This window comes from Tenrec ecaudatus, chromosome 10 (genome assembly GCF_050624435.1).
Source record: "Tenrec ecaudatus isolate mTenEca1 chromosome 10, mTenEca1.hap1, whole genome shotgun sequence".
Classification (NCBI taxonomy): domain Eukaryota; kingdom Metazoa; phylum Chordata; class Mammalia; order Afrosoricida; family Tenrecidae; genus Tenrec; species Tenrec ecaudatus.
The window spans coordinates 126,847,437-126,869,240 of NC_134539.1; the positions used below are offsets into that span (position 1 = coordinate 126,847,437).

The 21,804-nt window shown below is 49.3% G+C and overlaps 1 protein-coding gene across 1 annotated transcript; it reads left to right on the forward strand.

Annotated features, from left to right (window-relative positions):
- The first annotated feature begins 19,406 nt into the window (after positions 1–19,406).
- On the forward strand, positions 19,407–19,688 carry SMIM36 (small integral membrane protein 36). Its single transcript, XM_075559636.1, has one exon. It carries the CDS (start codon positions 19,407–19,409, stop codon positions 19,686–19,688), a length of 282 nt encoding a protein of 93 aa, XP_075415751.1.
- The last annotated feature ends 2,116 nt before the right edge of the window (positions 19,689–21,804 follow it).

The following is a 21,804-nucleotide window of genomic DNA, read 5'->3' on the forward strand; positions in this document are numbered from 1 at the left end:
TACTCGAGTATATATGGTATAATCAAAAGCACCCTGAGCAGGAAGCAATGACGAGTGATACGACTGGAGCAAAAGAGGGTGGGAGTGTTTGCACTGTAATCTATAATCCATGAGGATCCAGCAACGGTTTCTAAGGTAGGAGTGCTTAAGAAGACAGCCAGCTGACTTGCCCTCATGAAGCAATCACTGAGCATATGGGTGCCGTAGCAAAGCGTAGTGAAGAAATCAGATGGTGCTTGACTATCAGAAAGAATAGTATCTTGGATCTTCAAGGCTTGTCATAAAATAAGAAGTGATGGAGCACATGGAAGGAGCATGCCAGCCCATGTGATCCAGGGATTATAAATAATAAAATCCCAGATCAAAGGAGGGAAGTTGTATTAGAGCTTAAATTCTAAGCATCTTGTTTGCAGAAGGTCATGCATGACAGTGCAAGTCCAAAATCTATTTACAGCGTCCTCACATGGATTAGGTCTCCATTGAATTCCCTTGGACCATTGACCAGGTAAATAGCCTTCCCCTCAGCGCACACTTACGAGAGAGTAGATTACTGCAGATATAAACTCACTGCCATGGAGTCAAAGCTGACTCATAGTGACCCCGGTGGGTTTCCCAGACTAATGTTCACAGGCGTAAAAAGTACAGTCCTCCTGACTGCAGATATGTTAGGTTAAAATTTAACATGTGTTTCCTGTGTTAGTCTGGGTGGACTCGAGAAGCAAATTCATGAACACGCATATGTATATGAGAGAGTTTTATATAAAGGGTAATTGAACATTGAGAAAACATCCCAATCCAGTCCAGTCCAAGGCCATAAGTCTGCTAGGAGCCCATATGTCCGATACTAATCTATAAAGTCCTCTTCAGACTTATGAAACACATGCAATGAAGTCAAATGCAGGACAATCACAGCCAGTGGGTAGAAAGTCTGTGGGGCCAGTGGCGTTGTAAGCATCTCAGTGTTGGCAGGGGTCTCTCTGTGGCTTCTCCGGCTTTGAGGTCTGGTTGTGTACATGTGCTTTTCCAGCCCAGGGCACTAGGGCAGTAGTTCCACCAGTCTTGTCAGCTGCAATGTCTCCAGCGAGTGAAGTAGTGAGTGAGAGTCTCTCCTGTCTCCAGAGAGGAAATAGCCGATTTCCCAGAATTCTCAGGAGAAGGCCATACCCACACAGAGGCCTCATTAGCTATGATATGATTGACAGGCTAGACTCCTCCCCTACATGCTGAATCCTTAAACTGACAATTATATAACTACCACATTTCCCCTTTGACCCATTGAAAAATTTTATTCTAATGATATGGTATCTTCTGCTTTCACTTGAAGTTTTTTTTCTGTGCTTTATTTTGTTACGGTTGGAATTGGGGCATGATTTTCTTTTTGTGAAATCCAGGATAGATGGTACCAGAAAGTCTAAACTCTGACATCAGCTTAAAGGAAACGGGCAGTCTGTGACCTTGGCTGACCGTCCTTCATGGGATAACCCATAGTCTGTGAGCTGATTCCCACGCACAGTGCAGCCCTGCCCCAGGGCGTTTCCATCCGTAAAGAAGGTGCCACTAGGGTTCCTGGTAGATGGTATAGAGCAGCGGCTCCCAATCTGTGTGTCGTGACTCCTTTGGAGGTCGAACTCCCCTTTTACAGGGGTCTCCTGATTCATCACAGTAGCAAAATGACAGTTATGAAGTAGCAACGAAAACAATTTTTTGGTTGGGGGGTCACCACCACATGAGGAACTGTATTAAAGGGTCACGGCATGAGGAAGGTTGAGAAGCAATGGCTTAGAAGGACTGAAGTCCATTCTCTGAGCGCCTAAGAAGAGCAGGGCTAGCTATTTCCAAAGCCCTGGCCTGGATTGATTTGTCAGTCCTGGTCCACCCCCTCCCACCTCACTGACCTTTACTGCCTTAGGCAAGTCCCACGTTCCTCTCCTCTTGACAATCCGTCCATCCAAGTGCCCTCTTCTCAGATCTCAGTGGAGTTCAGAGATCCTTGTTGGGGATTTGTAAAGTGTTGTTTTCAGCTTAAATTGGCTCATTTCATTTCTATTCCGCTGAGAGAACATCGTGGGGAGAGACCTCAGCTTTGAGCTGTCAGTTCCATGAAGAATAGACAGTGAAACTCCAAAGGGATTCTAGCATATCTTATGAGTGTGTTTGAAACCGTCTCAGCGGGTCCAGCTCAATTGTCCCCTTGGAAGACTCGACTCACCTCCTAAAGCTGAGCTTCGCCTACAAACCCTTTGCCACTGAGTCAACTTCAACTCACAGTAACCCTGTACCAAAAACCAAGCCAAATTCACTGCCAGCAAGTCGATCGGTGCACAGTGACCCTATAGGACAGGGCAAACTTGCCTCCATGTAGGCTGTAAATCCTTATGTAAGCAGACTGGCACATCCTTCTCCTGTGGATGACTGACCGGTGCTTTCGAACCACCAAACCTGAGGTGAGTGACCGGAGCACTTCAACGACCGCCTTCTGTCCGAGTAGACATTTCCAGAAAGAAGAAAATTAGGGTTATAGACTGTGTGCGATATTTTAACAGTCAATGTGTTGTAAGTTGGTGGGAAAATTCACCTGATCGTATTCAAAGCCAGCCAGCTTAGCTCTGCAGACACCCTGTTCTGCTTGTCAACCTCATACATTGGCATCGTTCTCCTCTGCAGCCCAGCCAGACCACACCCCTGAAAGGATGGTCAGCTGCCGTAAGTCCTGTGCCTCCGTTCCCCTTTGGGACGAATGTCAACGTCTGTGGGTTCTTCATACAACTTTAAGGGGTGGGCTAGAAAGTGACTGCCGGCGTATGTGAAGGAGCCCTGCAAGCTGCAGAGGAGGTCGCTCGTGCCCAGAGAGGTGCAATGACTGGCCCAAAGCCACACAGGAAGTCTGGGAAGAGAATGAGGTCCATCCAGATGCCGCTGACGCTTGGTTCAAATATTTCTTACTCTACCACTACGCTCTTCAAGCTACCTATTCTTGCTTGCAAAATGCATTTTCCTCCTTACCAGAAAAAAGCAAAAACAATGAAGTCTCAGGTCGGACTTTCCTGAATACTCCGATCCACCTGTGACAAGATGCTAGCAAGTAAACAGGGATTGTGTGGATTTCTGTGTTAAATAGGCAACAGACATCCGACAGCCACCTCACTCTGGGCAGGGCATGACGGCTTTCAGGGGATTTATAGTCCATAGTAGTAATAATTAGTGCACTGAACCTGAGATAAGGAGCCCTGGTGTGACAGCAGGTTACAGAGCAGGCTGTTAACCACAAGGTGGGTGGTTCAAACCCACCAGGCACTCCATGGGCAAAATAGGAGGCTTTCTGCTCCGGTAAAGGTTCATAGTCTTTGAAACTCCCAGGGGACAGCTACTGTGTCCTATAGGGTCACTATGAGTCTGACTCAATTCCACGCTGATGACTGAGCGGGTTTGTGTGTTGTTGTTGCTATTGTTTTAATAGTGGGATTTGAATGCCTCCTGGGATTCAGAGAAGAGACAATATGGGAAGAGAAGGGATCATTTAGGACTGTGCCCGTGAAACACTTCCAGTGCAAAACACAACTGACGTTAGAGAGCAGGTCTTCAAACCTGTGTTGATTGGCACCCATCTCTGCTGATCTGTTTGTCTCTGGAGAAGGACATCATGCTTGGTAAAGCAGAGGGTATAAAAAAAGACGAAGACCCCCAGCAAGACAGACTGACACAACAGCTGCAACCATGGGCTCAGGCATGGTAAGGATCGTGGGGAAGGCGCAGGACTGGCAGCGTTCAGTCCTGGTGTAGCTGGGACTCAATGTGAGTCAGAGCAACACAGTGCCACCTAACAGCAAGAACACTGTATCTTGTTCCCAACTGTAGGAGAGTCTCAACAACTCCCTGCCCCGCTGTTGATTCTGCCTCATCATGACCCTAGAGGCAGGGTACAACTGCCCCTGTGGGTTCCCAAGGCTAACTTTACAAGAGTAGATTTGTCTTTCTCCCTCAGCACAGTTGGTGGCTTAGAACTGCTGACCTTGTGGTTAGCAGCCCAATGCATAATCCAATATGCCACCAGGGCAGCTGGAAGGAGAGCTGGAGGATGCTACATGGTCCGGCTGCCAGGAGCTGCAAAGAGACAGGGGCTCTCCCAGAGGGGACAAGGAACACAGTGGCACACACACAACCTCTTTCAATGTTCAAGAGCAAAGTCACTTTGAGGACTAAGGCGCACCCGACCCAGGCCACCTGGGATGCATGTGAAAATGGAGTTACTCTTCAGGAAAAGCGCTGGAGAATGGATACGTTTGAATTACAGGGTCAGTCAGTGCAGAATATTGGAAAGTACCATGAACTGGCAGAAGAACCAACAACTCTTGTCTTGGGAGAAAAACAGCCAGAATGCTCCTGAGAAGCTAGGACGTCTTACCTACTTAGGACATGCCATCAGGGGAGACCAGTCCCTGAAGGGCATGCTGGTCACGGAGAAGGTCCACGACAAGAGGAAGACCGTCCAGGAGCTGCATTGCTACCGCGTCTGCAGACATCAGCTGTGGGGAAGATCACCCAGAACTCCGGCAATCTCTTGTCCTGTGGTCCACAGGTTCTAAGCTGAGACGGAACGATCGTTCTGGTCACTCTGAGACCCTCCCTTTTCAATATAGCCCAACAAGGTCTCTCTCATGATCACCTGTAAACCTTTGACAAGTCCTCCTGTTCAGTCCTTGCAGGGACCAGCCACTGGGCCAGGGACACGAGATTTTCACTGCCAAAGAGCCATTCCTCCCAAACCACTTTTGGAGCTCATCCTGAGACCCTGGGCCTTTGCTCGCCTGACTGACCTTGTCTCGGGGTTTCCAACACATTTTTAAGGGAAATCAGCTGAGCTGAGTCAAGAGCAGGCCCCTGACGCACAACTGTCTGCAGATGGGGCCACGGCGCACAGATGGTTCCAGCCAGTAGATGCTCAGGGGAAAACATTCCTGCAGGTGGAGAAGGAAGTCCGGAGAGGCTATGGAGACAACAAACAGGTGAAAGGTGAATACTCCAAGTAACCACATGTGGAAAAAATATATAATCATCATCAATTGTTCCATTTTTATTGTTACTAAAAGAATGCCACCGGTGAAGTAAAGGAGAAAACGAGGAACTACCATTCTGATCCAAAGCGTCTTGTCCATTTCCTGCTCCTCCCTCTCTCAAAGGAAGGAAAAGCAATTCTCGGTAGACTTTTACAGGGTTGTGGTCTGCTGCTGCCCTCTCCTGTCAGTCGGGAGAACTGCAACTGCCTACAAGGCGGTGGGGGGCGGGGCGACGGAGGCAGGGAGTAAAACTAACCAAGAGTTTACCTGTGAACCTGAGATTCAGTTTGAAACAAAAACAAAACTAAGTGCCCTCGAGTCCATTCCAATGCGTAGCGACCTTCCAGGGCAGAATAGAACTGCTCCTGTGGGCTTGAGATGTTGTAAGTCTTTACGGGACCATAAAGCCTCCTCTTTTTAACAGGGAGCAGCTGGTGGGATCAAGCTACTGACCTTGCGGGTAGTTAACAGCCAATACGTAACCCTCTAGCCACCCGGGCTCCTGGTAATCAGTGATACTTATTAAATGAAAGGAAGAAAGAATGCCAGGGGTCAGGGTGCCATCGAGGGGCACAAACAAACAAAACAACAAACTCACTGCTATCATGTCAAGTGTGGCTCTTGGCTACCCGACAGGCCAGGGTAGCGCTGTCTCTGTGGGTTTCTCTACCTCCAGGGGCTGGAGGTTTTGAACTGCTGACCTTGCAGTTAGCAGCCCAACGTGTAACCATGACGCCAACAGCTAGAAAGAAGGGCGGTGGGAACGACCCTCCACAAGTCCCTCCCATGCCTGGTGAGGTCGTTAGTTTATTGTGCCAACCTGGCCGATAAGCACATGTGGGGTAAATTGAAAGGCGAAGGGATAAATGGTTCAGTGAGCCTCGCCTTTCTAGTTCTCTTGCTTTGTGATGGTCGGAGCAGGGTGCAGCTGCCTTAGCCTGTTCCCTGCTTCAACTGACAAGGCTCACTTCCTGGGAGACATCCCCAAGAGAAGCTGCATGGACTTACCCCAATGCAGCTGTAATCTGATCAACAAGCTAGACTGCACCCCTTCACAAGTTGAACTGCCACCCTGCCCATTATAAGACGTTCAATGGTGTAAAATTGGAAGCTGCTAGAAGCTTCTGAACAAGGAATGGCATGGTCTACCATGCTTGAGAAGGGTCCCACCAGTTATTGGGCCTGGGGGGTGGGAGTGGGGGGTGGCAGGGGCCCCCAAGAGAATCATCTTAGTATCTAGTGTTGCTATAACATATATTCCATGGATGGGTGAATCTCACAAACAAAGTGTGTTCTCACCCCATCTAAGGGACAGAAATTAGAATGCAGGGTGCCAGGTCTCAGGAAGGCGTTCTGTCTGTGTGGGCCCTGGGCTTGTCTCTGAGCTTCTCCTGGGCACTCATCATGTGCTGTGGCGTCTCCCTACCCCCACTCACCTGGCTTCTCTGCACCTACCCTGCTCTTCATTTCCATAGCAAAGGGGCCGTTCCCAGGTGGGAGGATAACCTCAGGTCTAGGGGATGGTGTTTATAACACCTGTTTTTTTGGAGGCCCAATTCAATCCATGACTGGGAGCCACTGACAGGAGTCAGGAGGTAGCAGTGGTCTGGTGCAAGGGGGAAGCAGTAAGAAAGGTTGAATACTTTTAAAAAAAAGTTGTATTAACATCTAATTCACATAGCATACAACTCAATAGTTCAGTCATGTGAAAAAGACTTCTACGATCATCAACCACAATTTCAGTACATCTTCTTTTTTCTTGTATTTGTTGTTGTTGGCTACCGGTTTCCCCCCAACCTCCCCTGCCACACCCACAAGAAACTAGTAATCCAGTTACTGTCACTATAGATTTACCCATCCTGGGTTTCATATACAGAAAAACATCCCCCCAAAATCAACAACAGTAAAATAAAACAGAGAAGAACGTCAATTAAAAAGAAAGCAGAAAAATATTTTAAAAAACAAGAAAAAAATTTAAACGGGTCAAAGAGACATCAAATGATAAGGTGTTAAATTGTACCCTAACTGCCTCTGCAGTCACCCACTTGACAATGCTCTCTGGTAACAAGGCTGTTCACATCCTGGTCTGTGACCCGAGGGAATTCACCAGAGGCTTAATCTACGTGTGGGCCCTGCTAGTGGAGTTTGGCCTTCCACTGCCACCCATAGCCTTCTGCAAACCAGGTGTTGTTCACAATCTAACCTCTGATATCACTGGTTCCTTCAGATTTAGATGGGATTGTTTGCAATACTTATACCACAGAACCTGGTGCGCGTCTTCCATGTGGACTTCGCTGATCCCTCACTTAGATGGCTCTTTGTTTAGAGACAAGTCTTTAAGACCCCACAGATGCTATTCTTTCAGATAGCTGGGCCCCATCTGGCTTCTTCACCACGCTTTGAAGTTTACATAGTTGTCCTCATCTTTCGATTTCATTTTGACTTTATTTTTCTCTCTCTTCAAATTATGTTATCTTGCACTCCATGGAAGATGACAATGGGGGTGCCTATTTTTTTTCTCTTTAGATACTGAAAATGAGTATTTTTAGAGATTTGTTGTTGTTGTTGCTGTTGTCTTTGTTTTCCTGGAGCCTTGGGATAATTCTTTTCTTTGCTTGGTAATATTTTTTGAAGGTTCATTTTCCCCCTTGGTCTCAAACAAGGCAAGATCTGCCCAAACTTGAGCTTTCTCAGTAAGCAGAACTCTCTTGCTGCTGGCTGTGTCCCCCGCAGCTGTAGTCTGATTTCTCTGCACAATGCTCAGCTTCAGCCCACATTCTCGCCAAGCATCGCTTCATATTGAGATGGAGTTTCCTCTTGCCCACCGTGCCTGGTTTCTGATACCCGAACAAACAAGTGCCTTCTGATCCATAATAACCAACCAGTGCGACTTCCAAGGTTCTTCCCGTGCCTGTACTCCCTCTGCCTTTAACTTGTGGAATAACACCCCACAATGGGACCTGCCATTATCACCAGCCTCTTCTCCTTCCCCAGTGACTCATCTTGGATAGAAGAAGCTGAGGGTGGGGCGGAGATAGTGGCCACCACCAGAGGATTCCAATGAGCTTGTACGGAACTCAGGTCTCTGACATGGGAGCAGAAGGTAGATTGGTTAGAGACATGTCCAACTCTTCTCACACATTCACTTTCTCATTTGTCTCACGTACTGTGGACATGCCGTCGGGAGAGGACATCATGCTTGGTCAAGTGGAGGGGCAGCAAAGGAGGGCAAGGCCCTCAACAAGCTGGATTGTCACTGTGGCTGCATCAATTGGATCAAACACGAGAGCAATTGCAAGGACGGCGCGGGATCGAGTGGTGCTGCGTTGCGTTGAAAGCAGGGTCACTGTGAGCGGAACCAGCTCAGGGCACCTACAGCAGCAGCAGCAGCATCTCCTCTGAGACGAGGTCTTGTGATGCCCGGAAGCGAAGTCCGGTTTAGGATTTTCCAGTCCAGTTCCATCTGCTTTACAGCTAGTCAAGTGTGTGCTCGGGTTCTAGTATTAGGTTGCCTTTCAGGCTGAGTTGAGTGCACGTATAACTTACAGATGAACCGAGTCTTTCCTTCATTTTTCAAGAACTAAGATAAATTCATTTAAAATCCCTCCTTTCTTCCAATGTGGTAAAAATTCAATTTTCCTCCCACAAGGTTACTCAACTCTTTGTTTGAAGCTTTGTCTTTAGAGAAGTCAGTGTTTGTTCAAATTCTGAACGCCTCCTTTGTCCTTCCTGGCACCTTTGTTGGGGAATCATCTCGGGGCTCGGGTATCATCCCAACCTCAGGAAAGAAGCATGCTGTCTGCGTAGCAGGCTCTGTCTTTGACGTCCTTCACTAAAGCATGGCGCGCTCCATCCGGCTTTGAGCATCAGCTGTGTCCGAGCTACATCCCTGCTCATGTCCACGGTTTTCAGTGCCAGCACGGTCAGTTCTGCTCCCTCCGGGCCCTTGTAGAACCAGCCGGACATCTCTCTGTTTGCTTTATATTTGTTTATTGTCAGTATTGCCACAAAAACACATGTTTCATGAGGACTGACCACCAGTTGTCAATGAGGCTGCCCCTCATGTGGGTCAGAGAAAAACAGTGCTCCACTGAGTTTGTTGTTTGTTTTTAGTGTACACAGGTAATCTTCCAGAAGTGGCTTTACGTCACACTTAAAAGGGTCTCCCAGGATGATAACCTCAGGGCTCTCTCTATACCGGTCTAGTACATTTGGACTTCTTTTTTTGAGGAATTTGACGTTTGTTCTATATTTTTCCTCATTCTAACTGTAACTGTCTATCATGGTCCTGGTAGGAGCAGCAGGCGGGAATAGTCAGGCACCATCTAGTTCTTCTGGTCTCAAGGTAGGTGAGGCGGTGGTTCATGTAGAGTCTGCATGGTCGACTACTAACTCCTAGAGATGAGTTTCTTCTCTCGGTGTTTGGTTCCTTCTTTGTCTTTTACTCCAGAAGTGTACAGCTCAACAGTTGTAGCTTAGATGTCTGCTCAAAAGCTTTTAAGACCCCTCAGACCCTCCTCAGGGACCTGGAACATAGAGTGTTATCTTTATGAGCTGTTTGATGCCAACTGATTGAGACCCCTACGCCATCTCCCAGGAGACCATAGTCCTACGGCCTCAAAGCCTCTAAGTCGCGCCCACAATGTGTTTGGTTTTGTCTAGGACATATCCATCCTGTACTTTCTGTGCTTTCCTTCATTTATAAATATACAGGCAGCACACACAGCATGTACCACTCCAAAGTCTCTACCACTCATCACATCTCAGTCGCATCTGAGAGTCTTGGAAACGCTTGCCTGCTCTCCCAACAGTCTCTTCGTGTGTCATCGCCCACCACCCAGCAGCCCCGCTATCCCCCATGAGCCGCTGTTCTCAGTCCTTGTCCTCGCCGCTGTGTTGGCTGCCGATCTTCTCCAGGAACCTGCTGCTCTCCCTTGGATATAAACCCCAGGCGTTGGAGCTTTGGAGGCCCCATCTGGGTGTGACCCTAGAGTCTCTCCTGCAACAGACAGGAGGAAGGAGGACATTCTCTGGAACACACTAGCCTAGAACCTTCGTGTCCCCATTTCATCTCTTTGGGTCCAAAGGGCAGGAAATCCGCTCGCTTTCCTCAGTTGCTTTTCTCTACGATTTGGCCTGTGGGGTGCACTGCCTGTTCTGGGTAGAGCGGTTCAGAATTCTAAAACTGACCTTTGCTCTCCCAGCCAAGCCCAGCTCTGCATCTGGTGACTTGACATCAGGGGACATCAGGAGTCAGAAGTCTACCTAGGGGCCCCGGCCACCCGCCAGACTGCATCTCTCCCCCGAGTCACTGTCTCTGGAGCCCTGAATGGGGATGAAGACCAGGAGGGGGTTTGGAGAACTCTGGGAGGAGGCGCGGGGAGAAGCAATGTCACCAACTTCGAACCCGATTCCCTTCGGCACGGTTGTCCGTCGTTCATTCGTATAGGCTGTTGTGCTGGGTCTTCGGAGGGGGAATTTTCCTGGGAGGATATAAAAGGCTACACCAGGGCGCACAGCCAATTGCTATTTTCAACTGAAGGTCTTGTGTTTGTCCCATAGCAGTCAGTGTCACAAACAGAAATGCTCGTTCATCTCAGGCACTTTCCCCCACAGAACCATCAGACCTGGAGCGAGAGCCGAAGAGACCGGCCGTTGGGTTCTGTGCCCCTCCCAGTGTGCCCCGTGCCATTCTGGTTCTTTGTAAACAAGTCGACAATGGGTGAGCCAGTCTCCTCAGACTAGCGTCATGGAATACCACCAGCCAGGCGGCTTAAAACAACAGCATTGCTTCTTTCACGGTTCTGGAATTTGGACTCAAGGGTGTGTCTGAAACTGCGGGGAGATCCGCCCCACACCTGTCTCCTAGCTTCTGGGGTGCAATGTGAACACTAGGTGTTTGTTGGCTTAAACGGCACTTAGTCTCTGCCTCTGCCGTCACATGGCACTCTCTCCCCACTCTGTGCCAGTAGGGGTCTTCACAGGCTCGTCTTATTAGGACACCCGCCATTGGAGTTAGGGCTCCCCTAATCCTGTCGGACCTCACCTGAATTTGACTACAGGCGTACCTCAGAAAAAGTATGATGGCTTGGGTGCCATACCACTGTCGTAAAGCGAATAGCACAATAAAATATGTCCCAGTTCATTTTCGGTTGCCTGGTGCGTATGAAACGTATGCTACAGTCTGCTCAGTGAGCTCTGGTGGCCTTGTCAGCTATGCAAGGTCAGCAGTTCAAACCCACCAGACACTCCTTAAGGGAAAGATGGGGCTCTCTGTCCCCATAAACATTTACAGACTTGGAAACTCCGTCAAAAGCTGTTTGTTTTGGGGTGGACGGGGTTTAAAATCATTTTATTGGGAGCTCTTACAGCTCTTATAACCAATCCATACATCAATTGTATCAAGCACACTTGTACATAGGTTGCCATCATCATTTTCAAAGTATTTTCTTTCTACTTGAGCGCTTGGTATCAGTTCTTTATTTCTTCCCTCCCCACCCTCCTGAACCCTTGATACATTATATATTATTATTTTCATATCATACACTGTCTCCTTGCACCCACATTTCTGTGATTTGGCCCCCTGGGGGACAGGTTACACATCAATCATTGTGATCAGGTTCCTCTTTCTCTCACCACTTTTTCCCTCTCCCCTTATGATATCACTACTCCCATTACTGTTCCTGAGAGGTTGATCTGTCCTGGATTCCAGGTGTTGAGTGCTCTTATCTGTACCAATGTTCATGTTCTGGTCTAGCCGGATTTGTAAGGTAGAACTGTGGTCATGTTTGTGGGGCAGGGAGGAAGCATTCAAGAACTAGAGAAATGTATGTTTCGTCAGTGCTATACTACACCCTGACTGACTTGTCCCTTCCTTGTGACCCTTTGGTGAGGGCATGTCCAATTGTCTACAGATGGGTTTGGGGTCTCCACTCTGACCCCACTTGTTCACCTTGATATAATTGTTTGTTTTGCATCTTTTGATACCTGATCCCATCAATACCTCATGATCACACAGTCTGGTCTGACTATTCTATGTGAGCTTTGTTGCTTTCCTGCTAGATGGACCCTTGTTTAACTTCAAGCCTTTAAAACCCCAAATGCTGTATATCTTTTAATAGCTGGGCACCATCAGCTTCCTTCACCATATTTGCTTATGTACTCATTTTGTCTTCAGTGATTGTGTCAGGAAGTTGAGTAGCACAGAATGCCAGATTATTAGAACAAAGTGTCTTTGCATTGAGGGAGAATTTGAGTAGAGGCCCAATGTCCATCTGCTACCTTAATACTTAACCTATAAATATATGTACATAGACCTGTATCCCTATAGCTGTATGTTAATATATTTAGATATACACATGGCTATGTTGATACCTCTATAAATGGCTTTTGCCTCTTAGTTCTTTTTTTTTTTTTCCTGTAAAGGGTTTCTATGACCCAGGACCAGCTCAATGGCAGTGGGTTTTTTGAGAAGTCTATTAAGTGTGCCCTAAAAAATGTGTGTGTGGAGCCCTGGTGTCCTAGTGGTTATACGCGGGGTTGCTAACTTCAAGATCAGCAGTTAGAAACCACCAGCTGCTCTGTGGAAGAAAGAGGAGGCTTCCTATTCCTGGAGGGAGCTGCGGTCTCCGAAACTGACGGGGGACATTGTCCCCTGCCCTACAAGGTCACTATGAATTGGAATTGGCTGGACAGATGGCAGTGAGTTTGGCTTTCTGCTTTCATTAAGCGTGCAATAGCATTCCCCAAAAGCTCTGTGAGCATTTCTAAAATTCGACACAGGGACTTGCTGCCAGCCAATGTTCCCAGAATGGCATCGTTAGGCTTTGTGGGCACAGGTGGCCACAAACCCCCGTGTGTGAAAAATGCAGTATTGACCATGCATAATGAATGATGCACAATAAATTGAGGCGTGCCTGTAATCACACCTGCAAAGATTATTACTAATAAGGTGGGTGTGAATTTGATTGTACTCCACTCCAACACATGGGAAGACCTCCCTGCGTGCTCGCCATCTCTCCGGAGAGTTCTGGGCGATCCACTCACTGGATGATTCTTACTGGGAAGTTGGGGAAAGGAGTGGGTTGGGACTAGGGTCATCCATCCTTGGTGCAAAGGAAAAGGTGAAATGGGCTTTTGTAGACAGCACTGGGCTGGTGACTTTGGAAGTTCATATCCAGCCCTCTCTCATTTCCCTCCTCTCACCAGTCAGCAGCTTCAGCAAAGAAAGCCGGCGAGTTTTGCTTCTGTCATTCACAAGCTGTTCGGCCCTGAGCCGGGCATTTCCCTGCGCCTCAGTGTCCCCGCAAAAAGAACCAAACTTCCTATGTTGCTTTGCGAGGGCTCACGGAACTTACATTTCTAAGTTATTGAAGCTTAACCAACACTCGGACCGCTGCAGGAGCAAAGCTCTGTGAAATGCCAGCAGCTAATTCCTGCCCAGAACAGTCCCAATACAAACACATTTTGGTACTTGAAGGAATAAACACAAGTTGCCTAAAAGAACAACTGACCTGGCTTCGAAGTGCTGACCATGCAACTAACAGCCCAGGGCATGATCCTCGGCTGCTCTGCAGGCTGGAGAGAGGATTTCTTCTCCCATACAGAGGCACAGGGTCGGTTCTACACTGTTCTACAAGGTCACTATGAGTCTGAATCGACTTGATGGCACTGAGTTTGGTGTTTGTTTGTTTTTTATCTACAAGTGCACTTATCTGGAACACAATAATAGGAGTGCATGTGACTGAGGCCCCGTGGGTTGGGCTTTGCATGGCCCGTGGTGCAGAACATGAGGTATGCCATGTTGACTTTCAGTTACATTCCAGGCTGGAGGGACAGGGCACATGGGTGGGCTTGCTCGAACGACATGGGCTCTCTGAGCTCCGATTCCCTGTGTTCATCTGCCCTCTCTAACATGAGACACTTAGCACAGTCCCGGGAAGTATGACAGTCATCCCCAAAGTGTCTAAACTCCAAGCAAAGTTAAGCTCACTCCATCAAGTCCATTCCGACTCATGGAGACCGGGTAGGAGAGGGGGGAACCGCTCCTAAGGGTTTCCAAGACTGTAACTCTTCACAGGAGTAGACCGCCTCATCTTTCCCCATCAGAGGGCTCGGTGGTCTTGAACTGTTGACCTTGTAGCCCAACATGCAAGCACGCCACCACCAAGTCTCCTAAAGGATTTGTCATCAAGTCGATTCTGACTCACAGCATCCCCAAATGTTTCAGAGCAGAACTGCTCCGTGCCTGTGACCTTTTGAGTGGACAGCCAGGCCTTTCTTCTGAGGCTCCTGGGATGGACTCAAACTTTCTCTTCATTTTAGAAGGTATGGTTACAGACTCAAGATGGAGTGGGTATGATACAATGTTTCTACCTCTAGCTCTACCTCCCGGGGCCATCTCAGTGTGCCTATTACCAAGTTTTTTCCTTCATTCAGCAGCCTCTCCTCTGGCCACCAGATGGCACAAGAGTAAAGTACCTTAAAGAGGCGACTGGAGGAACAGGCAGGAGGGCTGGGCCCTCAGAGCTGACAAACCCGCCATCCCTCCAGCCAGTACAAGTAAAATCTGTGGCCAGTATTTCACCACCACGTTGGAAGGAATCAACCTGAACTTTGATCCCTCTAGAGCCCGAGGCAAAACCCCCTCTCTGCAGAGCGTAAGAAGACACTGAACTAAAAACAACAGCTTTGAGCAAAACCTTCTGCAACATCATGGGGAAGAAGGCCAAAACCAGGGCAACGCAAGAAGCGTGGATGCTAGACCGGCTAACCCGCCTCTCTCCAGTGCCCAGGGAACCCGGTGCTCCGGGGGAGACAGCAGGGCAGAGCGGCTGGTTGTTGTTAGGGATCATTTTGGGTGGCTTCATCCCGATTCCCAGTGACCCTAAGTACAACAGAAAGACACACGCCCTGGTCCTGCGCCGTGCTCACAATGGCTCCTGGGCTGGAGGCCTTGTTACATGGATACACGGTGTCCATCCCTGGGGCCCAGGGTCTTCCTCTTGTCTGCTGCCTCTCTGCTCGACCAAGCGTGGTGTCCCTCTCCTGACAGCCAGAGCCAAAGAGTTGCTGTAGTCTCATCTCACGGGGACTCAAATGTCTGCCTTTCATCCCCAACAGCAGTTTTAACAGGGCCTTTCTGTCATCTGCTTCAAGTTGCTCTGAGCGCTCTGAAACCTTGTGACATGCAGGTACCTGGGCTGTACAGCTATCGGTCTAGTGTGAGGTGTGGGGAGTCAGCAAAGGTGACCAACTGTTCCCTACACTGCCACCGAATGCCTCCTTGGATCTGGGACCACTGTGCGGAACGGAACGGGCAAGGGCCCTTGCTGCTCACCGAGCGCCCTGCTGACTAGAAACGGCCTGTCCCTGTAGCCCTTGCTCCGGGGAGAAAGGCTGGGGACATTCTAGCATAAGCCCTGTGGGCTCAGGACAGTTGTGTTTTTCCCTGTAACTCAATAATTCGTGTTCGGGTTGCAGGATCAGTCTCCTGTGAACTTGATCAATGTGAATTGACACTAGGAAAAGCAAAAACAACAAAAATATCTGGACAAAAGCGAGTCTCTGGGCCTGCTGAGTGTGCTTGGATGCTGTGCTGAATGCCTCCTTTGACGGCCCTTGGCAGCCGACCATGACCCACAGGGTGACCCACTTACTCACCCCTTCCTTTTAGGCTTACATAGCCGTGAATCTCCATCCTGGCTCCTTATCCGTGTTGGCTGCTTATCCACGTTATCCCTTAAGACTGTTTTGTTGTTGTTGTTGTTAATGCAGATTCCCAGGCTCCAGACCAAAGCTTCTCATACAGCAGATCCAGGGTTGAGGCAGGAGTCGATATTTTTAAGGAGGCCAGGCGATTTAGCTGAGGCTGACCCCGAACCTGTGATGCCCGAGGACCCTGAATCCTCCCCAGTGTAATTCCTCAGGTTAGGCCAGAAGCCCGGCATGCTGGGGGATCGTATTTGAAACAGTTTCCAGATCACAAGGAAGTCCCTCCTTTGTCATCTTGGAACCTCACTTCTTTGTACATGTGGAAGGTGGGCAGAAGGGAACCAGATAGAAAGCTTCAAGCCCAATAAAGCTTAAGAGCACCAGTCAGTCAGCTGACCTCCATGAATTCCGACCTTTCCGCTGGAGCTCCTTAGTAAAAGAGCTGATACAGAAATAACCACAGGTAACCTGGCTGCCTGCAAGGCCTACCTGAGACCAAGACCAGACACATCACTTGTGGGGTGCAGAGCAAAATTGAAAAAGGAGCATCCTTGGTTTAAAAGTATTTGGGAATGTGAAGATGATGGCAGAAGGGCCTGGTCCAAACACGGCTCCCTTTGAGTAGAGGACCCTGAGTACCAGGCAGGCTGCACACCCATGAAACCGTGACCCAGCAAAGCAAGCATGACTCAGTGTGTGCTTTATTACTAGCTCATCTTCTCTTCCATTTGCTTACCTTCACACACCTATGATTGCCCCCTCATCCCGACACAATCGCCACTGTGAGCTCTGTAAAATGCACCTCTGACCACGCCACTCCCCTGTGTAACGCTGGTCAATGGCATCCTGCTGCGGTCGGGCCAAGGGCCCTTTGCCATCAAAGCCCTGCCTGCTTCACTCACAGACTTCCCATGTACTCTCTATCGATGAACAGATCAGTCCCTCTGCACTCTTTCAGTTCCTCCAGTGGTTGGTTTTCCTTGCGTTCAGCTCTTTCACATACACCAGTCCTTATGACTAGAAGATTCTTCCCTCCCACTCCCGGTGTGGATACATTGTTTCTACTTCAGGTCGTTGGTTAAATGCCTTTTCCGTACAGTTTTCTCTGACCCCAGACTCCCAGAACATACTCTGTTCTCACCCCGGGCCTGTCCCTTACCTCTTTTGTTATTAAATACTGGCTTAGACAATTATTTTGCAACTGGTTAAGTGGTGGGCTGCTAACTGCAAGGTCAGAAGTTCAAAACTAACTGCTCTACAGGAGAAAGACCAGGTGTCCTGCCCCAGTAAAGATTTTCAGCCTTGGAAACCTGAAGGGGCAGTTCCACTCTGTCCCAGACAGGGTCTCTAGAATTCAGATGCTAAGATCCCTGGTGGTTTAGTGGATTATGCTCTGGGCTGCTAACTACAAGGTCAGCAGTTCAAAGCCAACAGTCACTCAGAGGGAGAAAGATGAGTGAGGCTATCTACTTTTATAAAAGGCTACAGTCTCAGAATCCCACAGGGGCAGTTCTACTGTGTCCTGCAGGCTCCTACAAGTCAGAATTGCCTCAATGGCAGGGAGATAAGTAGTAACAGACTGAATAGCAGTGGGTGTGGGTTTGACACAATTCTTTAAGGCGGCTCCCCTAGAGGAAGAACCACTTCTCTGTCTTATCATTGCTATCTTGCCACAGTTTTGCACAGGGACTGGGCCCAGCAGGTGCTCACACAATAGTTTTGAATGAATAAACAATAGATGGCTCAAAGGGTGGAAACGCCAGGAACCAGTGTTCCTCTTATCAAAAAGCACCCAGACAAACAAACTTATAGCCATCAAGTCAATACTGATCCACAGTGACCCTATAGGACAGGGTAGAGCTGCCCTTGTGAATTCCCAAGACTTTAACTCTTTACAGAGTAGAAAGCCTCATTTTTCTCCCTTGGAATGGGTGGTGGTCTCAAACTTCTGCCCTTGCAGCTCAATGCCCAACACGTAACCACTATGCCATCAGGGCTCCCCTAAAGCACACCCATTCCCAAAGTCCACTGACGTGGTCATCTGAATCACTCCATAGTGGGCATTGTCCGCCAGGTGACACTGAGTCAGTTCTACAGAACAGAGAACTCCCCATGGGGTTTCCAAGGCTGCAGCCTTTATGGAAGGAAACTGCCACATGTGTTAGGTCAAGCTGACTAGAGACACCAATCCAGAGACACTCTTGTGCGTAAGAAAGCACTTTGTATCAAAGAGCAATTGTATATTGAGAAACCATCCCAGCCAAGTCCAGATCAAGTCCAAAAGTCTGATAGTAGCCCATATGTCCAATACTAGCCCATACATGCCTCTTCAGACTCACGCAGCAAATGCAATGACGCTGAATGCAGGAAGATCACAGGCCGGTGGGTGAAAAGTCTTGTGGATCCAATGCCAGTGGAAGCATCAGTGGAGCCATCTCAATACCGCCATGGGTCTCCACAGGCTCCTCCAGCTCTCTAAGTGTGGCTCCTCAACAGGTAGGTAAAGCAGAGAGAGAGAGAGAGAGCATCTCACAGGGCTCAGCAAGTCTCTCTGATTGGTTGGCCAACAGAAGAGGACGACAGAGAGGGAAAGGAATTTCCCAGGATTCTCAGGAAAAGGCCACGCCCACAAGAAGGCGTCATCAGGCTGTGACCTGATTGACAGGCGAGACGCCACCCCTTCACTCTTTTATCAAGTTGACATGAAATTATGTAACTACCATGCCACCTAGTTCTCCCACGGAACAGCTGGGGATTCAAGCCACTTCGTTTTTGCTAACAACCAAGTGCTCAACCAAAGCTTCTCCATCCCTGAGCTGAGGGTCAGGTCACTGGATGGCGCAACCAGTGAAGCTCTCTGCTACTAACTTAACGTTTGGTGGCTTGAACCCCGCTGGCAGTGCCACAGAGGAAAAGCCTGGCGAGCCACTTCTGTAAAGATGACAGCCAAGCAGATCCCCCGGGAGCAGGTCTACTCTGTGACAGCCTGGGTTGCCATGAGTCGAGGTGGGCCGCACAGCAGTAGGCTGGATTTCCATTTACTCTGTGTGGCAGAGGCCTGGCTGCTGCAGCGGCCAGCTACCAACGGAAAGTCTGGCAGTTTCAACCCAACTGCGGGTCCCTCAGAGGAAAGACCTGGCCACTCACCTCTGGGGAAAACCAGCCACTGGGTTGGAGTCAATTGGATGGCAACTCTGTGTGTGTGTGTGTGTGTGTGTGTGTGTGTGTGTGTGTGTGTGTGTGTGTAGAGCAGCTTGACTTGCGTGTGTTTAGGATAAACTGATGTTGTCACTTCAGTTGTCACCTCCTCTCTGTGTGCTTCACAGTATTTACTTCTGCCCCCCACACTCCTAAGAGGACAATGAATTACAGGGCCACCCAACTTCAGTTCCAGGCTTCAATAACGTGTGCACTCTCTGCGTCGGTGGGCTGGCGAGAGACAGCGTCTGCGTTTGGGTGGCCATGGTATTAACAGCAGGGGCTTAAGCTATTAAAGTGAGCCTCTTTAAGCTGCCCGGGCTCCTGGAGCAGCGCGGATTAATGTATTTTTACCCCACAGCCAATGGAATCACCCCGACAGCAAAGCTCTGCTCCCTGCCATCTCCCCGCAGACCCGACTCTCCATTCTCTGGACTCCCCATGGAGTTTTACTTGGAAATCGACCCTGTCACCTTGAACCTGATCATCTTGGTGGCCAGCTACGTCCTCCTGCTCCTGGTCTTCCTCATCTCCTGTGTGCTCTATGACTGCCGAGGCAAGGACCCCAGTAAGGAGTGCGCCCCTGAGAGCCCCGGCGACACCCAGACCTCTATCCGTTTGGTGGTGATGCAGCAAGGAGCTTCAGGAGCCCACTGGGCAAGGGAGACCAGCCTTCATTTGGGGGACACTGCTCTTCCAGGGAAGAAAATCACAGTGGTGTGAAGCTCCCTGAAGGGCTGGGGAGCAGACACTAGACTTTCTGGACCATCTGCTCCCTATCGGGGATACTGTTTTTTGGCTCAAAGGTCCTGCTTGGCTACGTGCACAAAGACTGTGTGCCCTGCTTCCTCATCACCGACATAGTGGGACAAGCACCTGTTGCAGGTAAGACACCCTAGTGGCCTTTAGTCAAGCCCTCCGTGCATCAAACGGCAGAGTTACTATTGTTTAGTCAAGCCCTCCGTGCATCAAACGGCAGAGTTACTATTGTTTTGTGATGTTCATCACAAACACTCCCGCCGCCACCCTTGCAGCTTCTAGGGGAGATTGGTGTTTGAGCAAGAGTTGAAAGGGGGTTCTGTCATTTTAGGTGTATGGGTTGGGGGACGGGGTGAGCAACAAGACCCGTGTACATCCCTCCGCAAGGCCTGAGCTGTCAAGGCACACTGTGGGTTACTGTTTTGAAAGACACCGGCCCTCCACACTAGTCCCCACCGTATGCCAGGCTAGAGAAGACAGTGCCTGCGGAGCACGCACCTCAAAGCCAAGTCCAACACCAGGCCGTAGATTTCAACTCATGGAGACCCCATGCGTTCCTGACCAGAGCACAGGCTTCTCCTGCCTGGAGTCCTTTGGGGCAGCAGATGGCCAGGTCTCCTGCCCACAGTGCCTCTGGGTAGGCTCTCGTCACCAACCCTGAAGGCAGTGGGGTCCAGCATAGACCGTTTGCACGAGCCTGCGACCTGAGGAGGGCGCTCCAGGGGCATGAGAGTCGCCCACCAATCGCACTGAGGAAGAAAGAGGAGACTCTGCTCCTGTCAAGACAACCCCACCCTACAGCAGAGCTAGGATTTGCAATCGACTCGGTGGCAGTGAGTGGGGATCTCCGAACTCCACGTCTTGCACATGCCAGCTGTGACCCTTTTTAAACCTCCAGGCTGGCCATAAGACATCTGAAGTGGTTGGTATCCTAAAGGAGTTAATTCACAGAAAGAACTTGAGACAGCTTGACACATGTTGTGTCTGTTGGGAGGGTCCTTCCGGTTTGCATGGTGATGTCCAGCACCCCGTGTGACACAGTAGAACACCCCTAGGGGGGTGGGCACGGTGGATACGTGCTCCTCTGTGCACCAAGGAAAGCTTTGAATCGACCCGCTGCCCCACAGGAGAAGGAGGTGACAGTCTGCTCCCGTAAAGGTGGCAATCTTGGACACCGTGCGGGCCAGTTCTGCTCTGTCCTGTCCGGTTGATGTGCATGACAATCGCCTCAACGTCAACATTTTGTTTTCCTCTTTGTGGGTCAGAGCGCCAGGCTTCCTTCCGCAGAACCACTGGGGGTACAAATGACCACCTCTCCAGGAGCAGCTGAGGGGGTGGCTGGGGCTGCTGGGGCGCTGCTCATGGAGAGCACCGCCTTTCACCGGCCTGTCCTCAGACCGAATCTGATACCAAGGAGTAGATGGTGACTTGCTGTGGGATTCTGAGGCCCCTCCAGCTATGTTTCAGTCCCCACAGCACTGTTCTTTCCAGACAAATGAATTCATCCCCCTCATTCATCTGGCTCCAAATTTTAAGAGTGGTATCTCTGTTGTGTGTGTCTTTTTATTAATCTCCCCTTCCCAGGACTCAGCATAACTTATACATTCATGAAGTCAGTCTCTAGCCCATGAGGATTCTTCCTTTGTTTTGGCTGTCATGTTCTATTAACATGACTAATAGGGAAAAATAAATATATGTGTGTACACACATGTGTATAAAATATGCATGTACACATGTGTGTATACATATGTATCAAACGAACAAAACTCACTGCTATTAAGTGCATTCCAATTCATAGCAACCCTATTGGACAGGCTAGAACTGCTCCTGGGAGCTTCCGAGTCGAGTCGGTAATCCTTTGTGGGATTACACAGACTCATCTTTCTCCCATGGAGCAGCAGCGGCTGGTGGTTCTCAACTGCTGAGCTTGCGTGCGTGCGTGCGTGCGTGTGTGTGGGTGTGTGTGTGTAGAGAGAGAGAGAGAGCTGGAAAGAGAAAGGAGTAAGACAGACAAAGACAAATATTTTGTGTGTGTGTACACACACACACACACAAAGAAAATATATCACTTGGCTTTCTA

Coding starts and splice junctions, on each gene's coding strand:
- SMIM36 (XM_075559636.1), top strand. CDS start 19,407: ATGGAGTTTTACTTGGAAATCGACCCTGTCACCTTGAACCTGATCATC.